Consider the following 26224-nt stretch of genomic DNA (forward strand, 5'->3'; position numbering starts at 1 on the left):
TCTACACTTTATTTCCATGCTTAAGTTTGCAATCCAAACACAGACTTCTTAAATCAAGATTTCCAAAAACTTGTACTCTAAATACAATTTTCTTATATACAGACTACCTAAATCTCCCAGCCTAAACCCCATGCTTAATATTCTCAAGCTTAAGATTCAAAACTTGCATGCGAAACACCTCGAGTTTTATTTTAACATTTGTATAAGTTTGAGGATATAATTGTAATTACCATCACCATACGTTAGAGACGACTTTTGGAATTTGCCCAAAAATTGATCATTATATATATATTTTTAATGTACAATAAGAGAGAAAAGATCTTGAACCATATGGTGGCCAATACACATTCTATGTCAATTGAATTATACTCGTTTTAGTTGACATAAAACTTGTATTATTATCTTCGAGATTAAATATTTTGATAGATTTTTTCATATTTGTAATTCTTTAATAATGTGATTATAGAATATGTTACTATGCAGTTAATTATTATTAATCCACACGGCCAGCCCAACGTCGAAGATGAAGTCAAAATGCCCTTTTTATTCTCTCTTTTCTAAAAGAATTATTTTGGAATATCAATCCTCCTGTCCTGTCCTGTCCTGCCCTGCGCTCAACCCTCGTACTTCTCTCATTGCATTTCATCACTGTCCGCGCCTCTTCTCCTCTCCTCTCCTCGCACCTGTTCATCGCCGGCGAGGGTACTCCGGTGTTCGTCGAAATTGCAGAGGTACATCCATTTTACAGTTTCTTCTACCTCTTTTCTTACTTGCACATTTCCTCTTTTCTCTTCCTCTCCCATTCCAACGCTCTCGTTCAGTGGGCCTGAAGTATGTTTAGCATCTTGGTTAGTTCTTCAATGCTACATGTCATCTTCATTTCATTTTTCTTAATCTGAACCATCACAATGTGATATTCTGTGTGTGTGTTTTGTTATAATTTTCTGTTTTTTCCTCCATTTTTCATTTGTGTTGCTGTGAAGGGTGTCGAATCTGTGAATACACTATTGCCCCTTTGACCATTTTCATGAAAACCCTTAGCTATTCAGATCTAGTTTTTTCTTTTTTTCTTTTGTTACTTTTTCCTTGCCGGGGTGGGTTTGTATGGCTTGATGATGTGTGTTTCCTTGTTTATGTTGGGGCATTTGTGGAATTTGGCACCAGGACTCAACCCAATTCAAATTTCACAGGGTTGACCTCGATTCCTTCTTGTGTTCTGCTTATTCTTACATGATAGATTGTCAGACCTTCCCTCAATGGCTACTTAATCATTGTTTTTTTCTTAAGTTATATTTCTCTGTCTATAATTGAATTTTCTATGATGATTCTCTTGCAGAAGTTAAACACTGAAAACATGGCCGGTCCTAAGCCTGGTAGCTCTACTACTAATCCTAAAGCTGGTAAATATTGTTTCTTTAATACTGTAGTTGTTTGTGCAGTTGGTTCCTACTCCCTAGTTTGGTTTGTGTTTACTAGTTCTTTGCTGTTTACTGGTTTTTGCAGGCGGGAAAAAGAAGGAGGTGAAGAAAGAGACTGGTTTAGGTCTCACTAATAAGAAGGACGATAATTTTGGAGAGTGGTATTCTGAGGTGTGCTTAATTTTTGTTTCTATCCATTGCAAAATGACTATTTTTGTTCCGTAAAATTATTTATATGAGTTTGACAATGTTGTTTGACAGCCATTGTAGTGAAGGTAAACCGTGTAGTTTAACTCCAAGGTTATGTACATGTATCAATCCATGTGTAAAATGATTCGTATGATTTGAGTTTTTCCCCCTCTGATCACACTTTAACTTGACAACGCTTTGAATATTTCAAAAAAAAAAAAAAAAAAAAAAAAACTTGACAGGGCTTGAAGCTTGAACTGTTTTTCTTTAACTGTGGAGAGAAGTGTTTTATAATGGTCCATAAAATATTAAAAGGTGATTTGTCACACAAGATATAGATGTTAAACACGATGTTTAAGCTATCACAGAGACCACAAATAACACACAAAACACTATAACAAGAAAAGAACACTCAGAGTTCGGTAACTCAGTTCGATGATATACCACCTACGTTTGGGAGATAGTGTGCCCGGGAAAGATAAATTCACTAATATGAAAAGTCAAGCATTTACAACGTAGTACTTATCTATAAAGTAATGGGGTTTACAATGACACACGTAGAACCTAACTTATTGATCACCTGGGCTTCCCTTAGGTATGAGACTCATTCTTAATAGAACTTAGGCTCCCCCTAAGTATGTAAGTATTAGTGAAGATACACTTCGGTTCTCCTTAGTGTACGAGACTCCCTCTCTTTTGACGCTATCTTTCCATCTACTTGTGAAGACCCTTCATGGAATAACTTAGGCTCTCCCTTAGTTAGGGAACTTCTTCTCATGTAATAAAGTCTTAGGCTCCCCCAAGAGCGAGAGTCCCTTCTCAAGAGTGAAGTCTTAGGCTTCTCCCAAGATTGAGAAAAACTTCTTGTTCTGAAAGCTTCGACAATGATTTTGCATAGTGGATTGTAGAACAAAGACAAAGACAGTACGGAGTTGAAGTTGCAATATGTGGCCACCACAGAATACAAAAACTCCAAAATAAACAAAGTAGAAGTGGAAACCCTAGTGATGTAAAGACTTGCAAATGAATAGGCACAACGGAAAAGGGAAACATTCCCAATCAAATTCTGTAGAACATGGAAAAGGAAAGAATCCAGAAAAAATAACTTTGTGGAATTTTCCAGATAAGGAAAAGAATCTATGGCAGGATTGACATCTTGTATTATAACTTCTGTAACAACACCAAAACAACCGAGGAGCCAAAATCTAGCAACCTTAACCAAATATACAACCAATGACTAAACTCTAACAGTTCATAAGGTGTTTTAGGAGGTATTTGGGGTAAGGAGTGGAATAGTGAAGAGTAAGGAGTTATGAAGTCTAGAGAGTTGTGAACTCCTGGGGTCCACAGTGCAAGGAGTTGATAAGATATAAAGTTGATGTTTTTTAGTAGTGGGACCCACAAATTTCTTGGGCCAAATAAGAAGTGAAGTTCACAAACCCCTACTTCCTTACTCCTACTTCTCAACTCCTTGGGCTGGGCCAACCACACCCTTATTGATTTTAAAACTTTTATGCCACTTTTTGTTTTTGTTGTAAAATGCTGTTAGAAATAAGGGGCTTTGTTGATAGTTTATAGCCTCGAGGGTATTTTAGTATTTTACTTTACCCTAGGTTTATTTCCTTTTCTTGTATCAGGGCTTGCTAGATCCTATAAATATGACTTCTCTTGTAACTTTCATTTTATGGTAAAATAATAAAAAGAGACTCTCTATTGTGGTTTTTTCTCCTTGTTCTAGGGTTTTTTCACGTAAACTTAGTGTTCTCTATTTTCTATCTTTTAACATGGTATCAGAGCGTGGTGACGAAACCCTAGCCGTCATCAGCGAAAACCAACCGGTGCAAGATAACCTTAGTTCTGCACCAGCCTCGCTTCCGCCATAGCTGCCGGTGGGGCCTTCGACCACTGCCACCACCGCCGCCGCTGCTACTGCCGTCCAAGCCGTCGTTGATCGGTATCTTCAATCCTTGCATATCCGTCCAACTCTAGCGTCGCCACAACCCTTTGATGGAAACCCTAGTGCCACTGCCCTTTTTCACAATGTTGCCAGCTTTCCTCCCTTGTTACCAAGTGCTGCCACTGCTTATCCCTCCAACCTTGTTGCCAGTAGCCGAAACATACACCTTGAAGCCAAGATTGGTGAGTCGTCTGTCTACCACAGAGGTAAATCCCCTGCCGCAGCAACAAGCCCCTCGCAGCCGTCGGGAATCCCCGACTCCTTTCCCTTCAGTCGCAAGCAACTTACGTACAGTTGCCAGGCCTTCCTCATCATCCGCCACCTAGTTATGAACATCAAGGTTCGATTGGTTTATCTCCGGTAATGGTTCAACAACAGTTGGCTAATCTTTCAGCAACAAATTGCTGCTCTTGGGGCAGCCTTAGGTGCTTCCACAAACTTAAATTTCAGTATAGTGAATTCTGATATTCCTTCCGGTCTACCAATGTATCCAGAGAATCCGGTAACCTCTTTCCCTGCTTTAACTACTACAAACTATTTGTCTGGATCTATGGGAAATTCCTCAGGGTTAATTGCAGGAGAAAAGTTGAATGGTCAGAATTTTTTTCCTGGTCTCAGTCCATTAAAATGGCTCGTGAGGGACATCACAAGTTTGGGTATCTAACTGGTGAGATACCAAGACCTAGGCCAGGGGATCCTCAGGAGTGCATTTGGAAAGGAGAAGACTCCCTGCTTTTGATTAATAGTATGGAACCTCAGATGGGAAAACCATTGTTGTATGTTGCGACTGCTCGAGATATCTGGGATGCAGTTCATAAATTATATTCTAAGAGGCAGAATGCGTCTCGTTTTTACACTATGCTAAACAGGCTCACGAGTGCAAACAAGGGACGATGGATGTCACTTTATACTTTAACAAATTGTCCCTAATTTGGCAGGAGATGGACCTATATCGTGAAATTATTTGGGATTGTCCTTGTGGAGGTGTCTAGTATTCCAAGATTGAGGAAGTAGATCTTGTTTATGATTTCCTAGTTGGTTTGAACTCCAAGTTCGATGTAGTGTGAGGCCGTATATTGGGATAGAGGCCTATACCTTCTCTTATGGAAGTGTGCTCTGAGGTTCGTCTAGAGGAAAACAGAGTCAGTGCTATGAACATCATGACTGTATCTGCTTCTTTCAGTGCAAAATTATCTGGTTTCGATAGTGACAAGTAAAATGGGAAACAGACCTTGGTGTGTGAACATTGCAAGAAATCCTGACATATGAAAGGTCAGTGCTAGAAGTTACATGGTAGACCACTGAATGGTAGAAGACGTCCTCCAAATGACAAGCCCAATCCAGGTCGGACTCTTATGAGTGAATCTGCGAGTGTCTCTCAGTCATAACCTCAGGTGAATTGCCAAAGTGACCCTGGTGTCTCTTCTCTTGGAGCCGTCGCTCAATCAGGTACCTCTCAATCCTTAAGTCTCCTTAGCATAAATGGTAAGGAACCATGGATACGTGATTCAAGGGCTACAGATCATTTGACTGGATCTTCTGATAATTTTCTATCATATCTTCCGAGTGCTGGTAATGAAAAGATTCGGATTGCAGATGGGTCATTTGCTTCTATTGTGGGCAAGGGTCATATTTCAACTTATGATGGTTTAACTTTACAGAATGTGCTGCATGTACCCAAAATGTCTTACAATTTACTATCTATTAGTAAGATAATTAGAGATCTGAATTATCAAGTTTCCTTTTCACTAGGGGTGTTCAAATAACCCGACAACCTAGACTATCCAACCCAAAATGTAAGGGTTGGGTTGGGTTGGGTTGGGTTGTGGGTTGGCTAAAAAAAAATTTGGGTTGATCCAACCCAACTCGAATTTTGTATATATATATATATATATATTCCTCTTTGTTTAAAGTTTGATTTCTTTGTATTGATTAATTTTTGAATTTTTAATATTTTTCTTTTAAAATTGTTACGATATTTGTCTTTGTTTAAAGTTTACAATAAATATCATAGATATTTGGTATTTAGCATCTTAATTTTATGAGATTTTAGTTATTAGTCATGTGTTATATATAAATTTACATATTTTTCATTAAAAATAAAAAAAAGTTATAACCCGACAACCCAATCCAATCTAACCCGTTTAAGGGTTGAGTTGAAAACTTTATTTGGGTCATTTGGGTTGCCCAATCAAACCAACCCGGATTTTTGGGTTCGTCCAAAAAATACCCTCAATTCAACCCAACCCATGTACACCCCTACTTTTCACCACATAATGTTTTTTTTTCAGGACTTGAGCTTGGGGAAGACGATTGGCATTGCCTGGCACAATAAGGGACTCTATTTCCTTGATGATGATGCTTCCCTCTAGGAACTGTTATAGGACTAGTTTGTTGTCTTCTTATTTTTCAACTTCAAAAAAAGATTATATGTTGTGGCATTTTCGCCTTGGTCACCCAAATTTCCAATACATGAAATATTTATTTCCTCATTTATTCAATAAAGTTGATGTCTCTTCTTTGTCTTGTGACGTGTGCATTTGTGCAAAACAACATAGGGTCACTTTTTCGTCTCAACCTTACAAACCTTCTCAGCCTTTTACCCTTATTCATAGTGATGTTTGGGGTCCTTTGAGTATTACCACCTCTTCGGGGAAACGTTGGTTTATGATCTATATTGATGATCGTATCCGTCTTACATGGGATTTTCTCATCACTGATAAATCTGAGGTTTCATCAATATTTCAACAATTTTACACAATTGTTGAGACTCAGTTCAACACCAAAATTGCTATTTTTTGTAGTAATAATGGTCGTGAGTTCCTTAATCATACCCTTCGGCATTGTCCACCAAAGCTTGTGCGCCTATACCCCTCAAGAGAATGGGGTGGTTGAAAGGAAAAATCGTCACCTCCTCGAGGTTGCACAGTCTTTCATGCTGTCTACTTCACTTCTGGGATGCAGTTCTGACTACAACTCATCTTATTAATCGAATGCCTTCTCGTGTCCTCCAACTCCAAACCCCTCTTGAATGCCTCTAGGAATCATACCCTACCACGCGATTTATTCCTGATGTCTCTCTTCAGGTTTTTGGGTGCACTGCCTTTGTCCATAGTCATGGCCCTAACCAAACTAAGTTTACCCCTCGTGCTCAGAAATGTGTCTTCGTTGGGTATCCCCTTCATCAACGAGGTTATAAATGCATCCACCCTTCTTCTCGAAAATACTTCATCTCCATGGATGTAACGTTCCTTGAGGATAAACCTTTCTTCCTCGTTAGTCATCTTCAGGGGGAAAGTACTAGTGAAGAGACTATCTGGTCCACATCTTCAGTCTCGTATTCAGTCCCTACCGACTTTCCTGAACTCCTTCCCGAACCCATCCTGAGTGCCTATGACACCGTTCTACCCACTAAACAAGTCCCTTGGATAACTTACTTCAGGAAGAATCTCATAAAGGAAATGGCGTCTGCTACTGCCCCGCCGACTTCGGTCCATGAATCTGAACCAACACAAGCTCAAGGTACTACTGGCCTTGATAATACTAACTTGTGTATTGAGGATGATATTGTTGATTTGGCTGAGAATGACAGGATTGATATGTTAGTTCCAGAGAATAGTAGGGTTGCAAGCAGTGATGAGACTTCAACAGAAACACAAGAGGGTGAGACTCTTCCTCAGGCTGCAAAATGTTATCAAAATCCCATCATAGATGAGGAATCAGACAAACCGGGGGATTATGATCTCTCTCATGACATGCCCATTGCATTGAGAAAGGGCACCAGGTCCTGCACCAAGTACCCAATGTATAGCTTTTTGTCTTACAATAATCTGTCTTATGAGTTCAAAGCGTTCACTGCCAGCCTTGGTACAACAACAATATCGAAAAACATACATAGGGCTATGGAGATTCCTGAGTGGAAGACTACCGTCATGGAAGAAATGAGAGCTCTTGAAAAGAATAATACATGGGACCTTGTAGCTCTTCCTAAAGGGCATAAAACAGTTGAGTGCAAGTGGGCGTTCACTTTGAAGTATAAATCAAATGGAACTCTAGACAGGTACAAGGCCAGATTTGTAGCAAAAGGTTTACTCAAACTTATGAAATAGATTATTTTGAGATCTTCTCCCCTGTAGCAAAGTTAAACACGGTCCAAGTCTTTCTTTCTGTTACAGTTAATAAAAACTGGCCTCTCCATCAACTTGATGTAATAAATGCATTTTTGAATGGTGAATTAGAAAAGAGGTTCATATGAGCCCTCCCTTAGGTTTTGAAGCCTAGTTTATCATCAGGTTTGTAAATTCAGGAAGTCTTTGTACGGTTTGAAACAGTCCCCGAGAGCATGGTTCGGTAATTTACTACCTTTGTTAAGTCCCAAGATTTCACTCAGGGACACTCTGATCACACCTTGTTTACAAAAAGGTCGGTATTTGGGAAAATTGCTGTTCTAATTGTGTATGTAGATGATATTGTCTCGTCAGGAGATGATACTGCTGAGATCACCAGGCTAAAAAAGAAAATGGCTGATGAGTTTGAGATCAAAGATCTAGGGAATCTAAAGTATTTCCTTGGAATGGAGGTGGCAAGATCAAGGAAGGGATCTATGTCTCACAATGGGAATATGTTAAAAGAAGCAGGTATGACTAGATATAGATCTGCTGACACTCCTATCGAATTCAATGCGAAACTAGGAGATTATGTTGACAAAGTTCTTATTGATAAAGAGAGGTATCGTCGTCTAGTGGGAAAGTTGATTTACTTATCTCACACTAGATCGGATATTTCCTACGCTGTCAGTGTTATTAGTCAGTTTATGCAGGCACCCTATGGAGAACATGGAAGCTGCGAATCGAATTATGAGATATTTGAAAAGCTCTTTAGGTAAAGGTCCTGATGTTCAGGAAAACTGACAAAAAATGCATCGAGACTTATACCGACTCTGATTGGGTAGGATCAGTTATTGGTATAAAGTCTACCTCTGAATATTGTACTTTTGTATGGGGTAACCTAGTTACTTGGAGAAGTAAGAAGCAAAGTGTTATTGCTAGAAGTAGGGTTGAAGCTGAATAGCTATGAGTTTGGGAATCTGTGAAGAAATCTGGTTGAAGAAAGTTCTGTCTGATCTTCACCAAAACAGTGTTTTACCTATGAAGCTCTATTGTGATAATAAAACGGTTATAAGCACAGCCAATAATCCTGTACAACATGATAGAACGAAATATGTGGAGATTAGTAGACACTTTATAAAATAGAAACTAGACAATGACAGTATCTGTATTCCGTATATTCTATCTAGTCAACAAGTTACTAATGTTATCACCAAAGGTTTACTCAGACAAAGTTTTGACTGATGTGTTAGGAAGTTGGGTCTGATTGACATCTACGCCCAACTTAAGGGGGAGTGTTAGAAATAAGGGGCTTTGTTGATAGTTTATAGTCCGAGGGTATTTTAATATTTTACTTTACCCTAGGTTTATTTTCTTTTTTTTGTATTAGGGCTTGTTAGAGCCTATAAATATGACTTCCATTTTATATTAAAATAATAAAAAGAGACTCTCTATCGTGGTTTCTTCTCCCTGTTCTAGGGTTTTCCACGTAAACTTAGTGTTCTCTATTTTCTATCTTTTAACAAATACCATTGATTAATGAAATAGTTTATTATGTTAACCAAACAAAATAGGGAAAAACGATTTTAAGAAATTGCTTTTTGGAGAAAGCTTCCTAGTAATATTATGAACGGGCTCTTTTTGGTGACTTGAATAATTCTTTTTCTAGTTTGTATAGGTGGTTGTCAGTGGAGAAATGATTGAGTATTATGATATTTCTGGCTGTTATATACTGAGACCGTGGGCAATATCTGTCTGGGAGACTATGCAAGTAAGTATGCTACTCTTTCTATTGTCAATTTTACAATCTCTTCTTATCTTTATGTTCAAAGATTTAATTTTGTTATCGTGCAGGTATTTTTTGATGCAGAAATTAAGAAGATGAAAATCAAGAACTGCTATTTTCCACTTTTTGTATCTCCCGGCGTCTTACAAAGAGAGAAAGATCATATAGAAGGTTTTGCTCCTGAGGTGATGTTTTACTATTCATGTATGCAGCAATAGAGAAACTTCTCCATCTGAATTTAAAATGCTTATTATCTCTATTTGAAATTATTTATTTATTATTATTTTTTAATTTATGAGAAATGGGTATTTCATTTATATGATGGAGTTTGAAATGCTTACCATCTTTGTTGGGTGTAATACAAGTTAATTGATGTTATGGTTGTTATGGTCAATGGCTTATGAATATTGTTGAAATACGTTAAATTAGCCCTAAGGGCATTTTTGTCTTTTTACTACATTTGCTAAATTAGGGTTTCACATTATTCTATTTATATCTGAGGTTGGGTCTATTGTAAATATGACATAAAAATAATAAGTTCTTTTCTACCGTGGTTTTTCTTCCCTGAATTAGGGTTTTCCACGTAAACTCCTTGTGTTGTCTTCTTTCCCTATTTCAATATGGTATCAGAGCAAGGTGATGAAACCCTAGCCCCGGTAGAAGAAACTCAGTCATCAAACTTGATAGGTGAAGGTACGCTGACTAATGAGGCGGTGATTCAAGCAGCGGTTGACCGCTATCTCCGAACCATCATCCCAGGTGGCTCAGCCGAACAGATCTAGCTGGCGAGTCGAACAGCAGGTGGTGGGATTGCTCCAGCTGGCGCGGCGATTAGCTTCCAGTCTCAGCCGTTCCAACTGAACACCATCGATCGGATCTTTCCAGCCGAACAGCAGGTGGTGGTGGAAGGTCACGCCTTCCAGCCGGCGCACGCGATCGGGTCACAACCGATTGGACCCTCAACTTCGCACACAACCGTTTCAGCCTCGCACGTTCTCCAGCCGGCGCACGCGATCGATCTACAGCCGATAGGTATCTCGGCATCGCACAGAATCGGATCTACACTAGACGGTCATGGGCTTGCTCCAACTGCCGGGTCGGGTCAGATCGGCGCGATTTCTTCAGCTTCGCAGTAGATCGCCGAGCCGTTTGTCCGTTACCCACCATCACAACCGTCTGGGAGCAGCGCCGGTCACGGGTTGCCGAACTTTGCCGTTGGTGGACTTCCGGCAGTAGCTTCTTCACAGTATCATGGTGGACAGCCTCTTCCTCATGTATATCCAGTTCAGCCCCAGTTTCGAATGGGTGAGTCCATTGAAGAAAATCCCATGGTATTTAGACAGAAAAATTCCAGATCTGAATCTCATGGGGAACTCCAACAACAATTAGTTAGTCTTCAGCAACAGATGGTCGCCCTGGGAGCCAGATTGAATGGCCATGATTCTTCCTCGATGTATTCAGAAAATCCGGTATCAATGTTTCCTACTCCAACTTCTAATCTTTTATCTGGAACAATTGGAAATTCTGCAGGAATGATCACGGGAGAGAAGTTGAATGGGCAAAATTACTTCTCTTGGTCCCAAACCATTAAAATGGTTCTTGAGGGATGCCATAAGTTTGGATATTTAACTGGAGAGATACCACGACCGAATCCTGGGGATCCTCAAGAGCGTGTCTGGAAGGCAGAGGATTCTTTGCTCCGCTCAATGTTAATTAGTAGTATGGAACCACAAATCGGGAAACCCTTACTCTATTCAGCCACTGCCCGAGATATTTGGGATGCAGTCCGAAGGTTATATTCGAGGCGTCAGAACGCATCCCCCCTGTATACTCTACGTAAACAGGTTCACGAATGCAAACAAGGGAGCATGGATGTAACGTCATACTTCAGCAAGATGTCATTGTTATGGCAAGAAGTAGATCTATGTCGGGAGATCATCTGGACCTGCCCACAAGATGGAATTCAATACTCCAAGATAGAAGAGGTTGAGCGTGTGTATGATTTTCTTGCCAGGCTGCACCCTAAATTTGATACAGTTCGCAGTAGAATACTAGGGCAGAAACCAATTCCGTCTCTCATGGAGGTATGTTCAGAAGTTAGATTGGAAGAAGATAGATCGAGTGCAATGAACGGGCCAGGTGTTACCACTATAGAGTCAGTTGCCTTCGGGGTGAAGTCCGCTGGAGCTGATGGTGACAAGCAGAATAGTAAAACACCCCCAGTTTGTGAGCATTGTAAAAAACAGTGGCACACGAAGGATCAGTGCTGGAAATTGCATGGTCGCCCTCCAAATGGTAAACGTCGCCCTCCGAGTGACAAGTCGAAATCTGGGCATGCTCTAGTGGGTGAATCAGTTGAGGGGGCTGCACAACCTCAGACACAGCCTCCAGTGACTAATCCTGGTGATTCAGGTACCGTAGGAATCGGAACAGTTGCTCAATCAGGTAACCCTCAATTCTTTAGTTTCCTTGCTGAGGGGAATGAGTTATGGATTCTAGATTCAGGAGCAACCGATCACTTGACTGGCTCATCCGACCGGTTTCTCTCATACTATCCAAGTGTTGGAAATGAGAGGATTCGAATTGCGGATGGGTCCTTCGCTCCTGTTGCTGGAAAAGGCAGACTGTCACCATTTCAGGGACTAACTCTGCAAAATGTCTTACATGTGCCCAAAATTTCTTACAATTTATTATCAATAAGCAAAATAACAAAAGATTTGAACTGTAGAGTTGTCTTCTCACCAGATACTGCTTTGTTTCAGGACTTGAGCTCGGGGAGGACGATTGGCACTGCCCGATATGACAGAGGCCTATATTTCCTTTCTACAGATGCTTCCTCCAGAAGCTTGTTTAGGACTAGTCTTTTATCTTCGTTTGCTATATCTGAAACAGATTATTTATTGTGGCATTTTTGTCTTGGACATCCTAGTTTTCAATATATGCGATATTTGTTTCCTCATTTATTCCATAAGGTGAATGTTTCTTCATTATCTTGTGATGTCTGTATACGTGCTAAACAACCTCGCGTGTCATTTGTTTCTCAGCCCTATAAGCCTACCCAGCCTTTCCACCTGGTCCACAGTGATGTTTGGGGTCCCTCGAGCATCGCTACCCTGTCTGGTAAACGGTGGTTTGTAACTTTCATTGATGACCATACCCGACTTACATGGGTATATCTCCTTGCTGATAAGTCCGAAGTTTTATCTACCTTCAAACAGTTCTATACCACTGTATCAACACAGTTTAACACAAAGATTGCCATTCTTCGAAGTGACAATGGTCGTGAGTTTGTCAACCACACCTTCCAGGAATTCCTAGTGTCAAAAGGGATCATCCATCAAAACTCGTGTGCATATACTCCACAACAAAATGGGGTAGCTGAACGGAAAAATCGCCATCTCATTGAAGTTGCTCGTTCCTTGATAATTCCAACGTCTCTTCCTTCGTACCTGTGGAGGGATGCGATTCTTACCGCAGCTCATCTAATTAATAGAATACAAAATACCCTTTGCATAGCTTTCTGACCTATAGTAACTTATCTCCTGTTTTTAAGGCTTTTACTACTCAGCTAGATGCTCTAACAATACCTACCAGTGTACATGCGGCCATGGAAGTTCCCGAATGGAAAGCAGCAGTAATGGAGGAAATGAGAGCTCTTGAGGCAAATAAGACTTGGGAGTTAGTAGCTCTCCCTAGAGGTCACAAAACAGTTGGTTGCAAATGGGTGTTCACAGTGAAGTATAAGTCTGACGGAACACTTGAGAGGTATAAAGCCAGGTTAGTTGCTAAAGGATTCACCCAGACGTATGGGATTGATTATTCAGAAACTTTTTCCCCAGTGGCTAAGTTAAACACGATTCGTGTTCTTCTGTCTGTCGCCGTGAATAAAGATTGGCCCCTACATCAACTAGATGTAAAGAACGCATTCCTAAATGGTGAGTTGGAAGAGGAAGTTTATATGAGTCCACCTCCAGGTTTTGAAGCTAAGTTTGGGAATCATGTTTGCAAACTCAGGAAGTCTTTATATGGGTTGAAGCAGTCTCCTAGGGCGTGGTTTGACAGGTTCACCGTGTTTGTTAAGTCCCAAGGGTTTGTTCAGGGGCATTCTGATCATACCTTGTTTACCAAAAAATCACCCTTAGGAAAGATTGCTGTGTTGGTAGTGTATGTTGATGACATCATCCTATCAGGGGATGATACTGCAGAAATTGCTAAGCTAAAACAAAGGATGGCAAGTGAATTTGAAATTAAGGATCTTGGTAGTTTAAGGTATTTTCTAGGGATGGAAGTGGCAAGATCAAAAGTAGGAATATCTGTTTCTCAGCGGAAGTACACTATGGACTTGTTAAAAGAAACAGGAATGACCGGATGCAAACCTATTGACACTCCTATTGAGGTCAATAGCAAACTGAAACGTGTTTCGGAAGGAGTTCCTGTGAATAAGGAGAGGTATCAACGCCTAGTAGGAAAACTGATTTACTTGTCTCATACTAGACCCGACATCTCCTATGCTGTGAGTGTAGTATGTCAGTTCATGCAGAGTCCATATGAGGAGCACATGGAAGCTGTGACTCGAATTTTGAGATATTTAAAGTCCACCCCTGGGAAGGGCTTGGTATTCAGGAAACATGACACACGAAGCATCGAGGCATATACTGACTCAGATTGGGCCGGATCTGTGACTGATAGAAGGTCAACCTCAGGGTATTGTACCTTTGTATGGGGAAATTTGGTAACTTGGCGGAGTAAAAAACAGGGTGTAGTGGCCAGAAGTAGTGCTGAGGCAGAGTATAGAGCTATGAATCTGGGAGTGTGTGAAGAAATCTGGTTGCAGAAAGTTTTATCTGATCTTCACGAGAGTAGTCCTGGGCCTATGAAGCTGTATTGTGATAATAAGGCTGCCATCAGTATTGCGAATAATCCCGTACAACATGATAGAACCAAACATGTTGAAATTGATAGGCACTTTATTAAAGAAAAGTTAGACCGCAGAGCTATTTGTATTCCTTATGTACCTTCAGTCCAACAGATTGCCGATGTTTTTACGAAAGGGTTATCGAGACAGACGTTTGAAGCTTGTATTAGCAAGTTGGGTCTTGCCGATATCTATGCCCCAACTTGATGGGGAGTGTTGAAATCGTTAAATTAGCCTTAAGGGCATTTTTGTCTTTTTACTATATTTGCTAAATTAGGGTTTCACATTATTCTATTTATATCTGAGGTTGGGTCTATTGTAAATATGACATAAAAATAATAAGTTCTTTTCTACCGTGGTTTTTCTTCCCTGAATTAGGGTTTTCCACGTAAACTCCTTGTGTCGTCTTCTTTCCCTATTTCAATAAATATCATTTCAACTTTTGTGGTATTTTGATTCTTCTGTGTGTCGCTCAGTGTATTGGTTCTATGTCCCCATTTAGTTACTCTAGCCTCACCTGTTACTTATCAGCATAGCTTTGGCTCAAGCGATGAATGTTTATTGCTTGATATTAAAAAGTATTCTGGATAAGATAATAGACACCCAGCCTCTTCCTCTTTTCTATAGCAGTTCAGTAAGAATTTATTCAATAATGAGAAATCTTTCTTGGCATTTTATGTTTGTTTCTTATGTTCTATTGATTCACTCTTAATTTTGAAGTCGATAAAGTTGCAATTGGTGGTTTTATGCTGACGGATTGGTGCATGGAATTGATTTGCAGGTTGCTTGGGTGACAAAATCTGGGGAGTCTGACTTGGAAGTGCCCATTGCAATTCGCCCCACAAGTGAGACTGTTATGTATCCATACTATTCGAAGTGGATTAGGGGTCACCGTGACCTGCCTTTGAAACTTAACCAGTGGTGCAATGTTGTGAGATGGGAGTTCAGCCATCCCACACCATTTATTAGGCAATTACTTTTGCTTGTGCTGATCTTTTTTGTTGATTTCTTTTCACTATGTTTATGGACTAAGTTGGACCTGGTAACCGTTAAATGTTTTATAATTTGTTCAATGTTCTTAAGTAATTGTCTTTTTTGCATAAGTCAGTATAATCTTCTTGAAACTTCTAAGTAATTTTAAAGGTCTTCATCGTTTTCAAACTATTTGTAAACATTTGTTGAAAAAGACTTACTTTATTAACTACTGATTGCAGGAGTCGTGAGTTCCTTTGGCAGGAAGGGCATACTGCTTTTGCTACCAAGGATGAAGCAGATACAGAGGTATCAAACTCTTGAATTTTAGCTTTAGGGTCTGAAACCAACTTATTTTTTTCTCAGTTTCCAGTGATTAAATGAGTCAAATATTTCTGGGATTAGTGAATTGAATTTGAATCTAACTTTGTTATATAGTTCCTCTTTTGGGTTGACTTCTGTGCAAAAATTAAAGAAACATCCTGTTCAACTGCAATTTCTATTTTAATAATAATGAATTTTTTAGAACATAATAAACTCGTTGATCTGTTTGATGTCACAAGAAAGTGCTGTGGAGTCTTAAGATAAGGTAACTGTGAAGGTGGATCTTTTAGGACTTTTGAGATTTGGGGTCACCATGATAGAACTCAAATATATTGAGATATTATTGGTAACCAAAATACAAGATAAACCAAGTAATTCGAGGAACTTGGACCCTCGTTGAGATACTCTTAAGCCTCTAACCATTCACCAAAATATTGCTTACTTTTTCCCTTCCCTATCCACTGTATTTATAACCAAACTTCCTTAACAAACTACTTATCTAATTGCTAATATACCCCTACTCTAATCCCCTAATAACCCCTTAATACCCGATCCTATCATACCACTCACTACAGAACCATTACTACTATAATTACAAAATTTATTATCTCAAGCAAATTTGGAGATTATATAAAACTCACTTTGATTGGAAGCAAAAAGAATGAGTGGGGGGATCTATATTGGCAGCATTGAGTTCAAGTGATCATCCTTAATTGCGTGCTTTGAACTCAAGGTTGAGCGTGCGTCTTTTTCAGTTGGATAGCTTGATGGTGCAACTTAAATTTCATTTGCCTCATAAAAGAATGAGTGGGGTCTATATTGGTTTTTTCCTTCTTTTTCCATCTTTTTTAAGTTTGAAGATTGTTAATGAATTCTTTAGTTTTTTTTTTTTTTTTTTGGGGAAAGAATTATGTATGTGCGCGTGTGTGGTTTTGTTTTCCTTTTTCTTGCCATGTGTTAAGTTTAATTGATTTTCTCACGATGAACCATGTTCCATTGTTCATAGATGAACTATGGGATGATAGATAGCTCATAGCTGTTATGCTTATGACTTTTCTCTCGTTCTTTTCTTCTTTGGGTAGAAAACAAAGTTATATAAACAATTGAAAGAATATAAAGGGGAGAGGGAAGGTTAAATCTCCATCTTATTCTTAACGAAGCCAAGGGAGATTACCAAAATAGCCTTCAATCTAACCCTGATAATATGCAGTTCTTTTGTGTAACTGTGGTCATTATCTAAAGGTCACTTTTATTTCAGGTTCTTGAGATATTGGAACTGTACAGGCGCATATATGAAGAATACCTAGCGATTCCTGTTATCAAGGGCAAGAAGAGTGAGATGGAGAAGTTTGCTGGTGGTCTCTACACCACAAGCGTTGAGGTATAAGTTGACTAAAGTTATGACACGTTTTCAGCATGGTGACTTGATATCTGTACTGGTTTTAAGTTGTATAAAACCATTTCTTCATTTATGATATGCAGGCATTTATTCCAAACACTGGTCGTGGAATTCAAGGTGCGACTTCACATTGTTTGGGTCAAAATTTTGCAAAAATGTTTGAAATCAACTTTGAAAATGAAAAAGGGGAGAAAGCTATGGTCTGGCAAAATTCGTGGGCCTATAGTACCAGAACGGTAATATTTTGATATTTGCATTTGTCTTAGACTTTGGTAACTTGTCAGAGTGAATTTCTGCGTCTTGTTAATCTAGTCTTCCAAACTGTTTGCAGATTGGTGTGATGGTTATGGTTCATGGTGATGACAAGGGATTGGTGCTGCCTCCCAAGGTTGCATCAGTTCAAGTCATTATAGTTCCTGTGCCGTACAAAGATGCAGACACTCAAGGAATTTTTGATGCTTGTTCTGCCACTTTGGATACATTGTCCAAAGCAGGAATTCGTGCAGAGGTAGACAGTAGGGATAACTATTCTCCTGGATGGAAGTACTCCCACTGGGAGATGAAAGGTGTTCCACTCAGGATTGAAATAGGGCCTAAGGACTTGGCAAACAATCAGGTTAGATAAACTGTCTATTAATGTTATTTTTCGCTGCTACTGAAATATTGTTTTCCCCTTGCTAATACTTGATGATTTGGATTGTGTTAATACATAGTGCTAATATATAATTATATACTTTGTTTTCTAGGTACGTGCAGTACGCCGTGATAATTCTGGAAAGAAGGACATACCTAGGGCTTCATTGGTTGAACAAGTGAAAGAATTGCTAGATAGTATTCAACAAAGCCTGTTTGATGCAGCAAAAGAAAAACGAGATGCATGCATTAAGGTTATTAATACATGGGAGGAGTTTACTGAAGCACTCAGTCAGAAGAAAATGATATTAGCTCCATGGTGTGATGAAGAGGTACAGCTTCAGTGTTTCTTGTCGCTCTTTTGATTCCACTTGTGTTATTTATTATGTTTATTTTGATTTTATTTGATTAGTTGAAGGGTTCCTCGTGGCCATTGTTTTCCAGTAGTCGATATGCTTTCATATGCTGAAATCTATTTGCTGAATTTTTCTGTAAAACCCTGGTTTGTTGTTGAGTTTGTTTTTGTAGGAAGATTTTGTTGCCATCTTGACTGCTGCAGCTTAAATAATGTTTAATTAGGATGGTTTCTATGGAATTGAGGGGGGTAATTATATCAATAAAACTTTGAACTGTATTGATCACTGGCTTGAGTCGATGCATGTTCAAGTAATTAGTTTCTATTGAAGTCTGCGGTAGTTATGTCGAATAAATTGGGAGATTTTTTTTTTCTAAAATATGGAGTTTGCAATATATCCGTTCTATTCCAACCTCTATCATTTACTGGTATGTGTGTTTGTGTATATTTATGTTTCTTTTTCCTAAAGGATGATGGTCTCATTGTTATGTTCCTCCAGGAGGTCGAAAAGGATGTAAAAACAAGGACCAAAGGTGAGATGGGAGCCGCGAAAACCTTATGTTCCCCGTTCCAGCAGCCCGACCTTCCAGAAGGTTACTAAATTCGTGTCCAAATCTGTATTCATTTTATTTCTTTTGATAATAGGAGTTTATATCATATTGGGGCATCTTGGGAAACTTATTAGCAACTCTTTTGGTTCCTTGAATTTACAATGGTGTTTGTGCTCAGGTACCAAATGTTTTGCATCTGGGAAGCCTGCAAAGAAATGGAGCTATTGGGGCCGAAGCTACTAAGCTGTCAACTCATGTTCATCTCCTTCAAATCGGCTGGGTACAGGATGCAAGAAATCAGCTTTAGAGTTCTCGAGTACGGGGGCATTTGATTCAGTTTAACTCCGAGTTCATCATAATTTTCAATGGTCACTCGTATTTGATGAAGAAAAGCATTCACTAAGCAAGTTTTAATTGTAGAACAATTTTCTTTTTCTCTGTTTGCATACTTGGGATTTATTCTTTTTGAAAATTTTTGGGTTTTGCCTTTCAATCTTGGTTTTCATTTCTGTTAATCTAGGCCAACTCTTGGAGTTTCCAAATTATATAGTTTGTAACGTGCATATAACATCGCATCAATTTTGGAAACTCGTTTGGGTATCTGCTATACTATGAATATGAATTATGGTTTAGGCCATGTTTACCGATTTGAAAATTGGTGTAATCGTAATGGGATTTTATTGATAGATCAATTGTTAATCGTAATGGACTACAATTGAATTGCTTTTTTAATCCTGTTTTCTTAGAATTATAAATATTTCGCATTTACTATTATCATTATCTTTTGGGATCAAATGGTAATGACAATAGTAAATATGATAGATTTTGTGGTTCTCATGTTGTAATAGTATCATAATTGTAACAGTAATGATACTGTGCATTCTAAATTCAATCGGATTGATCATCTTTTGCTCTTCAAATGGATTGCATTTTTTGTTTATAGATTTGGAAATGGGTCTCAAATGTTAGTATATGTATGAAATACAAATAAACAACTCTAAACGTAATTAAATGAGATCTACTTCTTCTTTTTTTTTTTTTTTTTTTTTTTTTTTTTTTTTATCACTATTGATTTATTATGTTTCACTTGGGTAAATGTAATATCATCCCACAAACCAAATAATCAAGTCTAGTATTTCACTAGAGTTGTCTGTTGTCATATGACGTATTGTTAATGTACGAGGTAGGCACTTTTAAATGGACGGTTGGAATTTTGTTGCCTGGATACTTCGACCAAGTAAGCATTTTATGAGAATTAATTATATTAGTTTGATTGTTTTGATTAAATTGCTGTTTCGTCCCATATATTTAAATGAAAATTGATTATTACGGAAGTATAATTAAAGGGCTTGTACTGGTAAGGAAAATTGGCTTAGAAAATTTTTGAATTGTTCTCAAGTATTCAATTTTCAACAATCAAATATGGGTTATAATGGTTAAATTACAAGTTCACTTTTATATAATTCGGAATTTATTTAAGGGAGGTCTCTCCCCCTTAAATTTTTATTTTTATATAGAGTAAATATTTGAACTTTTAAAAGTGTAGTAAATTTTTTAACTTTTGCGTAGAATGGGTCCTAAATATTTAATGTTTTTCTTTGACAATATGGAGTGAGAATATCAAATCTCTAACTTCGAGATTTTAATATAAATACTATATCAATTGAATCATGCTCATTTTGATCTAAATATTCCACGCTTAATTGGTCAAAAATTGTAGATATAAAATTTAGGATTTAAAGATATATTAATTGCAACTAACAGTTTGAGAATCTATTAAATATATTTTAAAATTCTTCCTAGAAACTTTTTAGAGTTTTTCCTAAAAACATTTTAAAGTTCAAAGAAAAAACAAACCAATTTAAAATTTTAGATATGGTTTAATAATCATTAAAATTGTGTTAGTTTTCTCATAATTCCTTCGTAATAATTTTAAAATATGAAATAAACAAGTTCTTAAAAACTACTTTTTTTAATTTTTAAAATTTAGTATGATTTTTTAATACACTAAAAAAAGTAGATTACTTGGCAAAAAAAAAAAAAAAAATCATAGATAGTAGTGTTTGCAAGCCTAATCCTTAGAAACTAAAAACAAAAACCAAAACCCATTTGATAACCATTTTGTTTTTTGTTTTTAAAAATTAAGCATATTTTTTCTTCATTTTTTAATAATAATTTGTATATTTCTTAATTATAATATTGAATTCTTAGCCAAATTAGAAAAATAAAAAATAAAAACATAATTTTAAAGCTATTTTTTTTTAATTTTCAAATTTGACTTGATTTTTTTAAACTATTGGTAAAAATAGATAATAAAGGAAGAAATTTGATGGCAAAATATTATCTATAAGCTGAATTTTCAAAAACAAAAAAAGGAAACTAAATAATTACTGAGCAGAACCAACCGATTATCATATAAACCATACATAAATAGTATCAAATAGGTGTTAGAAACTAAAATATCTAATTTGACCTAAATATTAGTTGCTAGAATCCAAGGGAACAAATGGGTGATGACAACTTTCACGATTAATACGTAGTTTTTCATTCTCTTCTACCTCTATTTTTCACTAGTTTACACATTCATTAGCAGAAAATTATACGTGACAATTTTCTTGTTACTTTAATAAAATTTCGAGAAAAAAATAAGTTTATTTCGATAATGCTGGGTTGATTTTAAATATATGTAATAGGAATATAAATTCGAAGTTTCCATATAAAGACATATCTAACACAAACAAAGGCAGGCATACCAAACAAACAAGTAATTTTCTTATCACTCTATTACTTCCAATCGAATGTACATGACACATGTTATTATGAGTTTTTGGAACTCCGTCAGACAAACAATAACCCTTTTCAAAAAAAAATAATCCCCAATTCAAATAATCAATGAATTACAAACGAATTGTCCAAGTGATTGTACCTCAACTAACATACGAGCATGTTAGTGATCACAAGACCTATGGTTTGAATCCCCTACTCCAATTCTACTCCAAAAAACAAAGAATTACATATCAATTACTATCCTACAATCTCAGACTTCTGCAAACTTTCCTTATAATAATACACCATACTTTACTATATTATTTCAACTAAAAGTCTAATGAACTATCTTTCCAACCATAGTGGTGGTCATTATCTAGAATGAATCAACTCAAATCCATTTCATGTGATTAGCAAGCAAGAAATTTCAGGCTGCTAGAAGAAAGAAGACAATAATTTGCTTCAATTTCATATCACTACTGTACACCCAATAACTTTGTACTCATGAAACGTGTTTTTATGTTTTTCTTTGAAGAAATTTCATCAATAAGTTGATTGACAGGGCTTCCATTCGCCTGCAATTCGTTTTGAAACATGCAGCTGAGTTAAAAAAAAAGAAAAAGAAAAAGAAAAAGAAAAAAAGTTGAACAGAACACAACACATGAAAGAAACGTAGATCTAATATTTCCTTCTCACCTTTATTCCAATTGCAATTGCTGTTTTAAGGTTAACGAGTTCACCTAACCTTAATGACCCTTCTTTATCTTTTACGAGTATCAATGGTACCTTCCTAGACATGGCCAAGCTTGGCACATGGTTTGTCAACCATCGAGGGTTGCAATTGGCTGTTAACAGTACAGCCTACATAATAAAAGGTGAAATGTCGAATTAATTAGACACCATATACAGAAAAGACAGTGGGCAAAGGATGATAAGTTGGGTTTAAGTTAACCACGAGAGTTAAATATAAAGCATAAAAAGGATGCCTGTCCTAGGGAATTCACAATGACACTCACCGATAAGAACTAAAATGGTGCAAAGAATACATATCAAAAATAGAGTTAAAAGTTTGCACATAAAATATCAACTCCCTATACACAACGAAACCACTTTCAAAACTTGTGGACCAATAAAGCAGTCACTGCAATCAAACCACGAGAATGAAAAATAGCCTTTAAGACTCAGATGAATCTTTACAAATAAGGCAAGTTGTGTTCTGCATCAATGCTCCAAGTACCTTTATGTGTCTCACGAGACATGTATTATGACCATACGTTGGTAATTTCCTAATTGTCTACTTAGACGACAAACTGCTCCAAATTCCACCAAGCTTTACTTTAATATCTCTAAGTGCACGCTTCTTACAAAACAGTTATTCTTAGGATCCATGACGAGAATCAATGAAGTCCAGATGGAAGTTTCTGCTAAAGGGATAGGAGCAGTTCTATCTAAGAATAGAAAACATATGGAATGGTTTAATGAGAAACTAAGCTTACCAGGGAGGAAATAGAACTTACCAATAGGCGCTCAAAGCCGCATACCAGTTCTTGCTACATAAGAAACACTATATAATGGCCACTAAATTTGCTTTATACTAGTACCAAGCATTGAGAAGGGATACTTCACAAGCAAACAACATTCTGTAGGATACATAAACAATGGGTCATTCTTGAGAAGTTTTCTACTGTGGTCAAGTATAGCTCATGGGCTATACCAATCAAGTAGCATACTCTCCAAGAAGGTATGTCACCATGCTAACGACACTAAGCATTTTGTTGAGAAAAATTAGATGAAAATAGTGAGGGTTTAGGAAGTTTTAGGAAATCATCTTATCATAACCTTGCTCATGGAAGCACCAAATGGAGCTCACATTTTATATTGGTTGCCTCTTCCCATGAAAAACACACACACCCACACATTATAAACACATCCATTTTGCACGCACGAGATTGACACAGAACTGAAACAAAACAAAGAAAGTAACGCTTATGACTTCAAGCTAATGAAAGGCTCCATCAATCCACCAGAAATAATAAGGTGAAGATAAAAAACACTGCAGTAGGAGGGTAAAGCTGGGATTCTATTAATTACACATTCAGCAAATTCCTAAACCCACTATAGCATTTCCCAACATAAATATAAGAGTAAACTACCTGAAGCTTGACTGTACACGCCTTATAATTAGGGTTCATTATGCGAGCAGAATCTCCACTTGGTGTCATCCGTTCAAGGACTCTAGTAACCTCATTAACTCCAATTGCGAATTGTTTCTAAAAAGAATGCCATCACTCAACATAAGTGGCTTATAACTAATAGCAAAAAAAAAAAACATTATTGACATGACATGGAAAGGAGAAACTAAAAAAGGCGAGAATACGAAGAGACGTCATTGAAACATAAGGATTAGAGGAAACCTTAAGCCAAATTTTTTCCGGCAAGGATTCCGCATTCAGAAATCTTGCTGTCTTTATCTCTCTGTTAAAAAGAAGGATCGGTTACTGGTGGGTTGAAGTGCATTATTAGATAGTTTAACTACAGTTTACCTCTGAATCGATTGTAGAAACTCATCGAGACGTTCTCCTTCGTAGGAACTGCGTTAATCAAATTCCGGAAAACGTATTCCATTACAAATTAGGGCAAAAACAGCAAGGTAAGAAATCGAATGGAGAAGAGGGGGGAAAAAGGTCCGAAAAGCATGAAAGTTAGAAAGAAAGCAGGCATACTCTTCGTTAGGTTTGGATTGAAGGACTGCATCAGGAGCAGAAGATTTAGCCTTCTTTCCCATGACTGAAAACTTGCTGGAAAGAGTAGAAGCTTCAAAGTCTGGAGAGAAATAACGGCGGCGTTCTCCGATTGGAAGACAACGTTGTGGAACAGGATGAAGACGAACTAGCGCTGCCTTCTCCACGGCCCACTCGCGGCTTTATTTGAAATTTGGGTGAAGTAATGCAGTTGTGGAGTTCAAATAATGGGGGAAAATCAAGGTTACATAGATAATTTATAATCTATAATATATATAGAAATATCGAGGGATTTGGCATGCAGATTTGAAAGGTTATGTCTAAAAATAATAAATCTCGAGATTAAGCTAAAAGATTTAGGTAGTTTATGTTTTGAGTGCAAGTTTTGAAACTCCGTGATTGAAGTGAAGAAATTGGAATGAAGTGAAGATTTATAAATTTTGAGTTTGTGAAATATTTTTTTATATTTACTCCATGATTAGATTTTAGGTTAGATTAAATTTTTCATCTTAATTGTTTTAATATAATTAAGTTTAAAATAAACTAAAAATTTTAGAAGAATATTTGTTTTTTTTTAAAAAATTTTGAAATAGAGTGTTGAATAAAATTATAACTTTATTTAATTTATTGTTTTAATAATTTGATATTTTGATTTTACTAGGTTTTGAAATAAAATTTCATTGAAACATGTCACTTTAACTAATTTAAATTAGGATTTTCTACACATATAGCCTAAAAATATACTTAATTACATTATTGTTGTCTAATGTGCTATTATTTTACACAAAAAATCTAGTCCAATTTATTTTTTAACCCTCCTTACTATTTAACTTTTATAAAAATTGTGTCTATATAATAATAATAAAATTGTGTCTATATGATGCTGATGCTGATGATCATAACTATAACCATAACCATAACAATAATAATAATAAGAGAAGCATGAAAGAGATGTTTCTTGTAGTGATAACATACAACTTGGAGAAATAGAAAAAAAAAATGAAATCTTCTTAAATAAAGGAAAGGGGGATTTTCAAGAATAGAAAAGTAAGGAAAAATATTTACTCAAATAGCAAAATTTAATTAAACTTGTGATAGATATTGTTAGCAATATCTACAGATAGACGTGGATAAAAGTCTATCAATGTCTATCAATGAAGCATAGATAGACGCAGATAAAAGTCTATTAATGTCTATCAGTGATAAAAAATGATAGAAGTCTATTATTGGTAAAAACTGATAGAAGTCTATCATTGTTATTATTAGTGTGAGAAACGGATACAAGTGATGATAGAGGTTAATAGAAGTCTATTAGTGTTTTTTTTTTTTTTTGCTATTTCTGTAAATAGTTTGACATTTTTACTATATGTGAAAGTTTCTTATATAAACAAAGAAGGGAATAAGGAGAACTAAAAGAGATAATCTAATAAATTAATAATTAAAAAGAAAAACTCCACATGTAAACTAATAATAATAATAATAATAATAAATAAAAGAAAGAGAAAGTAGATTTTAAAAATATTATTGTAATAAAACTAAAAGTCTGTTTGGAATGACTTAGAAAAAACTGTTTTTCAAAAATTCATTTTTATTTAAATACTTTTGGTTAAAAAAAGAAGAAAGAAAGTCCTTAAAATAAAACACACATGTGTTGGACAAACTCTTTCTTAGAAGTATTTTGATATATAAGTTTGTTTGAATTGTCATATACTAAAAGTGTTTTTATAAATATTTTTCAAAGTTGGCATGTGGCGGCCGAAGTTCGCTGGAAGTGATGGCTGGAGGTTGGTCGACAACAATCAAGAGAGGTGGTGGTTATAGTTGGTTGGCAACGATCATCGAAGGTGGTGTCCGGAAGTTGGCCAACGAACTTCCTAAATTAAATTAGAAAAAGAAAAAATGTAACCCATGGGTTTGAATAGTGTTTACTAGTCAAACCCATGAGAAAAACGGTAGGAAGCCTTGGCTTCCTAAACTCTTGCCCAAACAAGGGTTGGACTTAGGTGAAGGGATCGATTCCCAAGCAGAAACGTGTGATCACCTTGCAATTTTGTTTTCAATTTTACATAAACAAAATACGATATAAAAATAATAACATAATGGATAAAAAAT

General features: G+C 36.8%; 3 protein-coding genes across 4 annotated transcripts; 2 read left to right on the forward strand and 1 right to left on the reverse strand.

Moving 5' to 3' along the window:
- Positions 1-519: 519 nt before the first annotated feature.
- LOC120067215 (Class II aaRS and biotin synthetases superfamily protein) lies at positions 520-19260 on the forward strand. Of its 2 annotated transcripts, none has more exons than XM_039018724.2 (13): positions 520-731; positions 1337-1400; positions 1504-1589; positions 9349-9441; positions 9525-9641; positions 15153-15340; positions 15586-15652; positions 16926-17048; positions 17150-17302; positions 17398-17682; positions 17813-18031; positions 18554-18647; positions 18784-19260. In XM_039018724.2, the coding sequence occupies exons 2-13, from the start codon at positions 1355-1357 to the stop codon at positions 18846-18848; spliced, it is 1536 nt and encodes a 511-aa protein (XP_038874652.1). In that variant the 5' UTR covers positions 520-731; positions 1337-1354; the 3' UTR covers positions 18849-19260. The 2 variants fall into 2 exon arrangements, with proteins under 2 accessions (XP_038874652.1, XP_038874653.1); XM_039018725.2 differs by having other exon boundaries at positions 532-731; positions 9340-9441.
- LOC150031950 (uncharacterized) lies at positions 10626-12401 on the forward strand. Its single transcript, XM_090308024.1, has 2 exons — positions 10626-11901; positions 12219-12401. Exons 1-2 carry the CDS (start codon positions 10758-10760, stop codon positions 12257-12259), a joined length of 1185 nt encoding a protein of 394 aa, XP_090164150.1. The 5' UTR covers positions 10626-10757; the 3' UTR covers positions 12260-12401.
- A 2095-nt stretch (positions 19261-21355) lies between the features above and the next one.
- On the reverse strand, positions 21356-24360 carry LOC120067781 (Ribosomal protein L7Ae/L30e/S12e/Gadd45 family protein). The gene is made up of 6 exons (XM_039019362.2): positions 24095-24360; positions 23915-23962; positions 23786-23846; positions 23525-23641; positions 22068-22232; positions 21356-21946 (listed from the first exon to the last, which is right to left on the reverse strand). The coding sequence occupies exons 1-6, from the start codon at positions 24154-24156 to the stop codon at positions 21848-21850; spliced, it is 552 nt and encodes a 183-aa protein (XP_038875290.2). The 5' UTR covers positions 24157-24360; the 3' UTR covers positions 21356-21847.
- Positions 24361-26224: the final 1864 nt, after the last annotated feature.

This window comes from Benincasa hispida, chromosome 12 (assembly GCF_027475165.1).
Source record: "Benincasa hispida cultivar pf3 chromosome 12, pf3_genome.v1.1, whole genome shotgun sequence".
NCBI classification, from domain to species: Eukaryota; Viridiplantae; Streptophyta; class Magnoliopsida; order Cucurbitales; family Cucurbitaceae; genus Benincasa; species Benincasa hispida.